Below are 12,001 nucleotides of genomic sequence, written 5' to 3'. Positions count from 1 at the left end.
AAAAGTGTTAAATTATACACTGCGAGTGTGAATTTAACACTTTCAAATTTGCTGTGAAATGTCAAAACATTATAATACATAAATGTTATGCTGTGTGATGACGGGTGCTGGGGTGACATCATCACCACCGCGGTGGCGGGAGCATGTGACGTCTGTACAAATAACTGTTTTATGTCTCTTTACATTTGTTATGCTTCCTGAAGCAATTTGTTTCCATTGATCATTTTATGGCAAAGGGGACACCAAGTTAAGTTCCTATTTATTTTTGAAAATATGTATTTTTTTGTTCGTTTGTTTAGTTTCCTAATTTTGTTTATATATATATATATATTTTTTTTTCCCTATCTTACTGTGAATGTGTATATATACCCCTACTTCTCCACTGTAATTTAATAAAAGTCCTCTTTGGAAGATATCTGAGTCCTGCGCCTATCTACCACCTCCCTTTGACCAGCACTGAACACGTTACGACATGCTGTATAATGTAATATAAAAGGAAAATTATTATTATTATTATTACAGTGCTGCTTGAAAGTATTATTACAGTGCTCATGAAAGTTTGTGAACCCTTTACAATTTTCTATATTTCTGCATAAATACGACCCCCAAAACATCAGTCCTGAAAGTAAACAAATGAGACAAAAATATTTTAAAAAATATTTTATTTATTGAGAAAAATAATCCATTGTTACATATCTGTGCAATGCAAAAGTATGTGAATCTTTGATTTCAGTATCTGGTGTGACCCCATTTTTCAGCAATAACTGCAGGTAAAGTTCCTTATAAATGCTGATTAGTCCTGCACAACATCTTGTAGGATTTTCAGCCCATTCCTCAGTACAGAACCACTTCAACTCTGTGATGTTGGTGGGTTTCCTCCTTTGAACAGCTTGCTTCAGCTCCTTCCACAACATTCCAATTGTATTAAGGTCCAGACTTTGACTCGGCTATTCCAAAACATTACTCGCGGTTTGAACTGTTACCGTCTGGTCGACGCTACAGAGCTCTGAGAACCAGAACGACCAGACACAGTTTCTTCCCTCAGGCAACTCATCTCATGAACACTTGACAATAAAACACAGAACACACAACTCTATTATTTATTCACCACACCTCCTTGCGTTATCAAATTTTTCTCATTTCAATTTTGCACATATCAGACCTGTACACACATAATTGTCCTGACCCAGTATAATAAAATATTATATTATATTTTAATGTCTCTGTCAAATGTCATGGTCAAGTTCGCTCATCTGACAAGGAAAAATAAAAGTTATTTTATGACATAACTCCAATTCTTACATCATTATCATTATTATTTTCAAGAAAGTGTGTGAAATGTAGAATATTGTAGAAATATTTATATAAATTTACCAGAAATCTAATGCAGTAACTCTTGATCAAATGACACAAAATAACGTTATTTCCCTCAACCATGCAAACACAGTCAAACTAACATTCAGCATAATCTTTTTGCTTAATGAAATAAAAAATATATTTTATTATATTAATATTATATGCCACTAAATTAAATAATGGATTAAAATGGCAAATGGCAAAACCTCTAGGGCCTCAAAACATGTAACCTGAGGGTTTAGCTGTAATATGTTCAAAACTCTCTTTATTGTATTTCTAATGATTATCTTGTATGGGAATGTAAAGGATTTTTTGTTAAAGAGATTTGTTAAACTCTTCTTCAGTGAAGTTGAGCTGCGTTTCATTTGTGGGTCAGTCTTTGATGATGATGATGATGTCAAATCCTCAGGTTTGCTCGTCTGATGAGGACATGAAGTTCATTTACACATTTGCCATCCTCACATCATTATGGTCTTATTGTCTTCATCAAAGTCCCAGCTAACAAAAACGAGTTGTCAGAACGTTTTGCTAACATTCCCATTAAGTTATGAAAACGTTATTTCGGAAAGTTTTGTACACATTGTGTCCAGATTTTTTCATGTTTGAGGAACATTCTAATCTACCATTGTCATAACATTATGAGAACTTTAAATTTAAATGTTCTTTCTATGTTTGAAACACCCATATTTTATGTTATGAGAATTTTTTTTTACTGATTTACAAACTAGGACAAACATTCCCTTTGATCTTTTAAACCTCTTATGACAACTGTTGGATTACAAATTTATAAAATGATAAATCTAGGTTCCAATGTACCAATGTCTTTATGCACTTCCTGATCATTTGACAGGGTCCCAAGTTAAAGGTGAATGCTAAAGCTCAGGCACAGCTGTGCCTTTGTCTCTATGATAATGTGAAGGTATTTTGTTAACATTAGGTGTCTTCAATAATGGTCAATCGTCACTCAATTAATCACCTAATTATCTCATTAACTTTAATACTGCTTCAATGTTTATATGAGTCCAGTGAGTCCACACTCCAGTGTTAAATTAACACTGGGGATTTTTCTGTGTACCTGACGACTGTATATCAGTATTTGATGTCAATGTAACGTTGGCTTAAGATGTTGGCTCGACGTTGGATTTTGGTTACTTCACAACACAACCTAAAAACAACAAAATGTCAACGTCAACTGGCGTCGGTCTTGGACGTCAAATTAATGTTGTCATTAGACGTTGGCTTGACATTGAATTTTGGTCACCTGACGTCGCGACCTAAATCTAACCTAATATTAATATCATATGATGTTGTGTGCCTGCTGCGTTGGTTCAGCAGCTAAGTCACATTTAGGAAAATTAGAATTCAATCACAAGCTTTGAGAATTTGTTGTGGAGCTTATCCTTCCTCTCCAGTTCCAGCGTTACAGGTGGAGATGGGGGAAATGCCGGTTCACCTAAGGAGGAAACAACTGATATTGACGTATTGGGCAAGCTTAAAAGGCCAACAGGATAATCATCCAATAAAAGGTTTACTTGAGACTTGTTGGGAGCATGGAAAAAGGAAAGTTAATAGCTTTGGTTGGATCATTGAAGAGTTAGTACGGGAGATGGAACTAAATGAGTACAGAGTTATTCCAACGGTAACTTTACCAACGATACCTTTATGGATTTTACCACAACCAAAAATGTATTTATTCTTATTGGAAGCAAGACAAGATAAAGATCAGGAGTTACTAGAGGCAGAATTCACAAAACAGTATATTGGGATTAATTATGAACAGTATGTTCAAGTTTTTACAGATGCATCTAAGAATCCACAGAATTGTCTGGTGGGAGTAGCATATGTTATTCCAAGGTTGAAAGTGTCAGGAGGGAAAAGAATATCAAATCATGTGTCAGTGTTTACAGTTGCTAGCAATTTTGATAGCAATGAATAAAATATATGAAACGGGGATAAACAAAACATTAGTATGCTCAGATTCAAGTTCAGCTTTATTATGCATGGAAGCTCAACAGTCTGAAACTAGACAAGATATTGTTTTGGAGATCCTGCAGTTATTATATATGTTGCAGCTGATGAATAGGATGGTTCAGTTCTTGTGGGTTCCGGCACGTACAGAAGTGGCAGGGAATGAGGAAGCAGATCAATTAGCTAAACAAGTAATGACAAAGGAAAATATAGATATGCAAATTCTGTATAGTGAAGCTGAACTTAAAAAGGGGATAAATAAAAATTGGCAATTGTTTTGGGATAATGAGTTAAAAGGCAGACATCTACATTCAGTACAACCAATGGTAGGTAGAGGAAGGAATCCGAGAAGGAGAAGGAAGGAAGATTGTGTTCTTTCAAGACTAAGGTTAGGACATACAGGACTTAAGTCAACATTGCACATAATAGGGAAACATCCAACAGGACTGTGTGATTGGTGTGGAGTCAGAGAAACTGTAGAACATGTACTTATTTAGTGTAATGGATATATGGAGGAGAGAAGTAAAGTAATCTATGAACTTCAATGGTGAGCAGCAGTTAACGTTAAAAGAGATTTTGAATCCAGTAGGAGGTGATAGTTTGTTAATACAATTTCTAAAAATAACTCGGTTAATTCATAGAAGATTATTATTATTAATATTATAATGATGATTATTGCTATTCCTCTTCTCTGGGCTGGGAGGGACTTGGGCTGTAGATGGAGGAGCTGAACACGCAGCAACATCGAAAGCTACAGTCCTGAAAGGTCTGGGGAAAAGGGAATTCAAGTCTCTCATCCATTGCTACTACAGTAGATGGCGGTAATGCTCAATAAAAGCCGCCAATAAAAAACGAGAAAGAAGAAGAAGAAGAGTCACTTCTGTGTTTTCTGTCTCATCGATGAGATCTGCGCTCTTCTGCTCTTCCTGACTCTCGATCATCATCATCGCGCTCTGACATCCACACATCAGCCTGTGCATCCCGGAAGCAGAAGTATATAATTTTAAGTGGATTAATCTCACATTTATCGAGCTTGATGCACGTTAAAGACTTCTTAACGATTCTGTAGCGGCACAAGACGCTGTTTTAAGGAATAAAAGGTTTGTTATTGTCTGTTTTATCTGTTTGATGTTTATATGAAAGTGTTTAATGTTGCTTTATTTATATTTGTTTTGTTTAATAACTAAGAATTTAATGTATTCTTATTGTAAAAATAGTAATCATGCATGTTTATCAAATCTGTTTGACATCTGTTCATATGTTTTTAATATCAAGATGCTTTGTTATTCAAGTCTGCTGGATTTGACATTGTTTATTGATTCAGATTAAATCATTAAAAATCATTAAAGCTTTTAAACAGATTTCTTGGCAGACAGACTGTCAGGCATCAGATTTAATTTCATTCACACTGATGTGAGTCTCTTGATTGTCTCGTGTGTATAGAGATTAACACAGCCTGCGTCTCAGTGTGCACACTATCATCCTAAATCCCGTGTGATATTAGTCATTTTCAATACTATTTAGGGTGGATAGTAAGCACATTGGGATGCAGGGATATTCTTTGAATCCTCACTTTGTTGATCTCTGATTTCCCAGCATGCAGTGCGCAGCCTCCTCTCCTCAGGACCCCACACAGGCGAGCGGCGACCGGGCCGAACTGACCCAGCTGCCCGCTAAAGACGCGTCCTCCATAGACAGCAGCTCTGATCTGGGCAGCCCCAGAGCGCTGACCTTTGACCTGCTGAACATGGTGATCTGCTTCAAGCGGATGGCCATCTTCCTGGAGCCGGTCACAGACTCGCTGGAGGTGCTGCGCTCCCTGCTCGGGTGAGAGACGTCCCGTAATAATCACTGACTGCACTGAGAGCTTCTGTCTGTGCTTCAGCAGACTGTGTCATGTGACTCTCACGAGGAGGCTTTGTTTTTGCTCTAAACGTGTCTCTGAGTTATCCTCCAGTATTCAGCTCTTTTGTGTTTTCAGGTGGAGGATGCCGCTGTGCTCCCTGCTGAGCTGCGTTCTGCTCAACATCCTCTTCCTCGCTCTGAGTGAAGGTGAGGCGCGAGTAGATGACGTGAGCATATATTCTGTACAGCTGTGATGTAATGCAGTAAGCGGTAACTGAGTGTCTCCTGGGTTAAATGTCCTCAGGTGCGTGGCTCTCTCTGCTGCTGCTGGCTGTCTCTGCTCCGGCTGTGCTGGGGTACCTCGGCAACAGTTGCCAGGGCACGAGCAGCGAGGTGGCGGTTCAGAAGAAGAAACACTATGCAGTGCAGCGGCGAGACCTGCAGACGGTCCACATGAGCAAACAGGAGGCCATGCTGGAGGTCAAGGGCATGTGAGTGACGGGACATTGACGTTTGAGAGAGTTTGAGCACTGATGATGATGATGATGAAGATGAAGGCGTGTGTGTGTTACAGGCTGAAACTAATAGATGAGCTGCTGACCCAGGCGTGTGTGTGTGCAGAGTCTGTGTATAAAGTGTTGTACTGGGAGAGCCACGCCGTCTCCTCCATGTGAGTATCACGCTGTTCATGTATAGATGCTCCTTTGTGAAAATTTAACCTGTAAGGTTTCTGCCAAAATACAAAATAATGCATTTTTTTTACTTCAGTGAACTTGGTATTAACTACCACTGTCCACAAAAACATTAAATAATATGATTATTATCATCATATGATATGAAAACGTTATGTTTGAAGGAGATCTTAGACTTATTATGGTTTTACAGTAGCAATGTTGCATAACTGAACCCAACCAGAGGTCCCTGGCTAAAATGTATATTTTGATCTGATGAAAGAGAAATTATTTGTTCTTCAGACATTCCTCTTTAAAGTATCAGCTGCAGGCAAAGTGACTCGCATTTGGTTTTTGAGTTAAAACAGTGTATTACTGAGTGAATTTTCATCAGTGGCTTTTAATATTTTGGCTTTAGTCACTATTTATGTCTTTCTTAAGATAAAATATGAACAAAATCTAAAACATTTATCCTGGGAAGTTTCTGAAATTCGCTTGATTTGAAATGGAATGACTCCATTGTATTTTCGCAGAAATTATGTTTACCATGATACATTTTTATAAATGAGGATGTTTAGTGCAGCAATATTAACCTTAACAATAACTGATGGATACCAACTGCAATTTACATATATAATGTAGTATTATACATCAAATTAATGCACGATTTGCATAGTGTTTTTTGGTCTATTTTCTGACATCTTTTTTTAATTTGTAAAGCAAAATGTCTAATAAAAGCAAAAAAATGTTAGTTAACTTTAAGGACAGTAAGAGTGTTTGTAATGAGTGTTATTCTGTGTGTAGGTTTTACGGTTCTCTCCTGACAGCGGTTTGTTTGCTGTATACGGCTCCGGTGGGTTTGATTCTGTCTGTGCTCAACAGCGCCCTCTTTCTGTGGAACAGAAACTTCTGCAGAGGTCAGTAAATGAATGTGAATGCGAGACTGGGCACTTTACGGGTTGGTCAGGTCTCTTCAGCGTTTATTGCTTCAGTGTGGACCAGACTTTATGCTGATATTAAAAAGTTTAGTGAATATATATGTATATACAGATTCAGTATTTTCATTGTTTCAAGAAGCTAGACATTCTCACACAACTTCCTTTCTCTTGTTCCCTCTAGTTCTTTTGGAGCTGAAGGAGTTTGTTCACCCGAGTCGAGTCCAGTCTGCGGAGGAAACTGAACCATGTGACCCAGATCAGTCAAACCTGCTGGAACGCACACCCACTCCAACCAGTGTGGAGGTGAGAGAGAATTAAAACACACACACTTGCTACAACCATAAAATACATTTGGATTTTACTCGCTCCTGGAGGGCTGGTCTCCTGCAGATTTTGGACACCCCTGCTTTAGATGGATTATTTTGTGCTACTTGGTACAGATTTCTATTTCCAGTTCAGATTGACTTATTCTGTGAATGTGCTTCCTGTTCAGGATCTGTCTCCTGGCAACATTGAAGAGGCAGAGGAGGCGGAGCCTGACGATGAGTTTAAAGATGCCATAGAGGTCAGAAAATATCTATCTATCTATCTGTCTGTCTATCTGTCTGTCTGTCTATTTCTTTTTCTGACGTGTTCTCCCATTTCTGCTGTTTGCCTGCTCAAGGAATCTCAGCTTGTTCTGCCGGTAAGTAGTGCTGTGGAGAGTTATAACATCAATATTAGACCACAGCTGAGTGTGCAGATATAGTGTGTTTATGAGTGTAAATATCAGCCTTCTCATTTACCAAGTAGATTTAGTTGTGTAGTGTGTATGTGTACATGTCTGACCTCTACTCTGCTCTCCAAGGAAACTCCTCTGCCGTTAGTGGTGAGTAATAGAGTAACCGAGAGCATTTCATGTTTGAGTAAATTCATACTGTAAACGACTGAAGAAACATCCTGTCTTTGTGTGTATGTGTATGTGCATGTTTTTGCATTAATGTAAATGCTCTGAATGCACGTGCACAGGTTTATGTATGACTAATTTTATTAGATTTTAGTGGGGTGAATGTCACAAAGCCTAAGACTTAGATCATTTGAATAAATATTTTTCTAATGGATGTTTCATTGTTTTTAAGCAGAATATCATTTAATTTTTCTTATGGGATGACATGTAACCTGGTTATATGTTTGTGAGATTCACCTGTATGTCTCGACCGTGTTCAGTTGTGAATTTAAATTCAGATGCATCTAATTTATCTCATCAACTCCAAATAACCTCAAATATGTCGCACAGTGGATCAAGATCAAATCCAGACCTAATGCTTAAATTTTTAAAGAATAATAATCGGATATATCTTGCTACAAGGTGCATGACTGTTGTAAATCTGTCTGGCCCGTGTTTTGAATGTAGGTGTGGCCTGTAGCCTATTATCTACCAAAGATTGCGAGGAGATGGAGAGCCCGTAAGGTGCCCACACACACCTGTTAATCATGATCTCTAGGTGTTCTAACCACACACCCTCATGCCTTTATTCATTTCGGTGGCTTCTATTAACAGTGATGTCACAGGAAACGCTTACTTGGTGAAACTTCCTTCAGGTCAGGGTTGATCGTCACACTATTTCTTTTGTGCGGTCTTTTCATAAGTATTGGGAATGTCTACTAACAAACATAGTGATGAGATGGTCTGCTTTATTGTCCATTTGAGAGGTACTCTGAATTATGAAGTGCATTTATGAATATGTCCAATTTGGCATCTGAATTTAATTAACTTTTTGAAATGTGCCCAACCTTCACTAGAGCCTGTATTTCGAGGGCTTGTGGCACAGAAATCTGAATCCTCTCCATCAGATGACTGCAGGAAACGAAGCTCAGCAGCAACAAACATGGGTCAGATTTACCGAAGTCGTCACATGTACCGCTACAGGCAGAGAGATTCATCTGATTCTAATGACTTCAGTAAATCTGATCTCTAAACCCAAAGCCCTCTACATACAGAGCAGAACTAACACAGAGAGAAAACCTTCACACACCTTCGCATGAGGAGAGTCCACTGGTTAATGTATATGGGTCAAGATGATGTAGTTTAGTCGAAAACATACCATGTTCATATATTTTGAATGTTTCATGAATATTTGAATCATGAATATACATTTTCTTAGGTCAAACTGTTTGATGTGCAATTAATAAAAATATGAAATATGTTTTTATAACTTAAGACAGCTAAACAACCTTAACAGTTTTAACCACCACCAAAAAAAAAAAAAGATCAAATAAAATTTGAAATCAATTTAGGAAAATCAAGTCATTGAGCTTTGTGGAAAATGTCTGTTTTATAAGGTTGTGTGCAGGTTTTGTCACGAGAGTGTAAGTGAAAGATATTTTGGTGTCGAGCTGAACGGTACACAGCAAAAAATCCAGGGTGAAATTAACTCTCCTGGGAGTACATGTGAGACCACACTCAAGAGTGTGAAAGTGTTAAAATAAGAGTGTTAAATTAACACTGAAGCGGAGTTAAAGTTAATGAGGTAATTAAGAGATTCATTGAGTGGTGATTGACCATTATTGAAGACACCTGATGTTAACGAGCAGAATCACCAAAGAAGAAAATCACAACTTTTGTCACCATTATAGTGGTCAGTGTTTGCTTTAGTTGGGCTCTTGACCCTTATATTTTTAAAGTTAGATTTTGCTTTGCTGTTATAACAGAATTATAACAGACAGACAGATAAGCAAAGAGAAAAAGGAAAAAAATATATGCGTATGTATGTGTGTGTGTATTCTTTTTCCTAAATCTCTGAACTTCTTCAGCGCCAAATCTCTGATTTAGATAATTGTTGATTATAGCAGTCTCGTGATTCATTAGCATAGGATTACCAGCATTTTCAATACAATCTGAGGGATTTCTGAAAGTTGTTTGTTCAAAAATCTTTGGAAAGTGTCTAATATTTAGACACCCAAACATCAAGAATCAACCTGTGAATCTCAACAACGGTGACAATCAAAAAAGCATGTTGCAGTGCTTTCTGGGTGTTTTCTAATGTTTAGAGTTGATCTGTTTATGCTGTTTGTCACCGTTGTTGAGATTCATACACTGATTCTTGATATCTGTGTGTGTCTAAAATAAGATTTGTAATTTTTTTTTAATTACCAGAACAACTTTCAAGGAGCCCTTTTAATTATTGAATACTGCAGAATCACAGGATTTGTATAATCAACAAGGTAAATCTGACTGTTTTAGATTCTGAATGAGCTTGGCAATATAGATAAAAAGATTGTTATGTAATAGCATTACCAACATCACATGTCCTCTTTTTTCCTTTTGTTTGTCTCTCTGCTGTAACTCAGTTACAGTATCCAAACAAAATCTAACTTTAAAAATATAAGGGTCAAGAGCCCAACTAAAGCAAACACTGATCACTATAATGGTGACACAGAAATTGTGATTTTCTTCTTTGGTGATTCTGCTCGTTAACATCAGGTGTCTTAAATTATGGTCAATCATCGCTCAATGAATCTCTTAATTACCTCATTAACTTTAACTCTGCTTCAGTGTTAATTTAACACTCTTATTTGAACACTTTCACACTCTTGAGTGTGGTCTCACATGTACTCCCAGGAGAGTTAATTTCACTCTGGATTTTTTGCTGTGTAGAGCTCATGGGCTTATACCCGTCATCTCATTTCTTCTAAGTATGAATATGATTAATTTATCTTTCTGTCTTTATCTCTGGTAGGATGACGAGGACGTGTCTTCTGGTGTTCCTGAGTTTGACACGGTGTCTGATAACGGGCTGCTGAGCAGAAACGAGCCCATCCGCAGTAAAGTGTCCAAACTCACTGAAAAACTTCGCAAGCGTGTCCCTTCCAACTCCATCGGTCACTATGGATCTCATTCTACTTCATACTTTTTCGCCATCTTTATTATATCCACCTTTAAAACCATATTTTCTTTTTGTCCTTCCACAGGGAACTGTTGCCAATGCAATTCAGCGTTTTCTGTTTTAAAGAAAAGGGTATGGCGTCTGATCTTCATCATGTTTAACATTCTATTCAACTTGATGTTAGTTTCACTCATGATTATTTTATTTTTCCAGAGAAACTGCAGTAACTGTGGAGTCAGTTTTTGTTCCCGCTGTTGCTCGTATAAAGTGTTCAAATCCAGTATGGGAGCCACAGGTATGAGAAGAGCGTGTGAATCTTTAAAGAGTGCTTTATTAAAGACGAATTTACACACTGTTCTTTTTCTTTCTCTGACCCTTCAGCTCCTGAAGCCCAAAGAGAAACTGTGTTTGTTTGCTCTATGTGTAATACTTTCCTCACCACCAAGTAGGATTGACCGTCATCCTGAAACAATCTTTCACCATTGCAATGCTTTGAAAGAAACTCGGAGAAGAACCACAAGATGGCTACGTCAGTGATTCTTGCTGTTTCTTTCTTCACCGTGGAGCATTTCACACGGAGGACCAAAATCCTGCAGCTTATGTTGCATGAACACTCTTCCTGAGGTTCCTCTGTATTTTTTTGTGTCCTCTGTCCAAAACTCGTGACTCTTATGTGAGCTCCTTTGTGTCTAAATGGTGAGCTTTTCCTTGGAATATGCTGCTTTCCCTATAGTCATCACTATTATTTATCAAAGCCTCACACCAAGACTGATCGGTTTATTTGGAATTAATTTAGCTGCGATATCAAATGCTGTAGTTTCATCAACCCTTATTATGACACCACTTTCCAGAATTTGAGCTCTTGGTGGGATATATATCCGGTTAATATCAAGGGTCTTGTTCATCTTATATCACATCATCCTAAAGAGTAAAAAAAGACCATGAAATTGACCTTGGTTATTAATTGGAAAAGCTTTCATTTCATATGTGTTTGTTGTTGTAACACCCTCAGAAACCATTTATACTAATCAAAATAATAGCATTATGTTCTATCTGCAAATCACTCCCAAGAGTATTCCTACTCGCATGGTTATTGAAAGAATGAGCTATGTTCGTCTCATTTTATTTGTGTCTTAAAACCAAGATTGAATGTAAACCAAGTGTTTTAGTATGTCTTACTACTGCTACTATCTGTTGGGGAGTTATCCATAGTGTAGCACCACCTGTTTCCTTGCTTAAATCTACTGTTACAGTAATAAACTATTTAAATATGAATATATAGCTGTGTGTGGAGTTTCTGAGGAATTTTCGCGCTAACTTCCACTTACCTTAAAGAGACATTTTAAACAAAACACTG

The 12,001-nt window shown here is 37.5% G+C and overlaps 1 protein-coding gene across 3 annotated transcripts; it reads left to right on the top strand.

Moving 5' to 3' along the window:
* The first annotated feature begins 4,197 nt into the window (after positions 1-4,197).
* On the top strand, positions 4,198-11,988 carry LOC306872192 (protrudin-like). Of its 3 annotated transcripts, XM_079420658.1 has the most exons (13): positions 4,287-4,424; positions 4,921-5,151; positions 5,306-5,376; positions 5,474-5,660; positions 5,744-5,839; positions 6,645-6,757; positions 6,960-7,081; positions 7,272-7,343; positions 8,172-8,228; positions 10,498-10,639; positions 10,730-10,776; positions 10,858-10,939; positions 11,026-11,988. In XM_079420658.1, the coding sequence occupies exons 2-13, from the start codon at positions 4,922-4,924 to the stop codon at positions 11,091-11,093; spliced, it is 1,287 nt and encodes a 428-aa protein (XP_079276784.1). In that variant the 5' UTR covers positions 4,287-4,424; position 4,921; the 3' UTR covers positions 11,094-11,988. The 3 variants fall into 3 exon arrangements, with proteins under 3 accessions (XP_079276786.1, XP_079276784.1, XP_079276785.1); XM_079420660.1 differs by lacking the exon at positions 8,172-8,228 and having other exon boundaries at positions 4,198-4,424; XM_079420659.1 differs by lacking the exon at positions 8,172-8,228 and having other exon boundaries at positions 7,272-7,373.
* Positions 11,989-12,001: the final 13 nt, after the last annotated feature.

The sequence above is a fragment of the Barbus barbus genome, assembly GCF_936440315.1.
Source record: "Barbus barbus genome assembly, chromosome: 7".
Lineage (NCBI taxonomy): Eukaryota > Metazoa > Chordata > Actinopteri > Cypriniformes > Cyprinidae > Barbus > Barbus barbus.
This window is presented reverse-complemented; position numbering and strand designations above follow the sequence as displayed.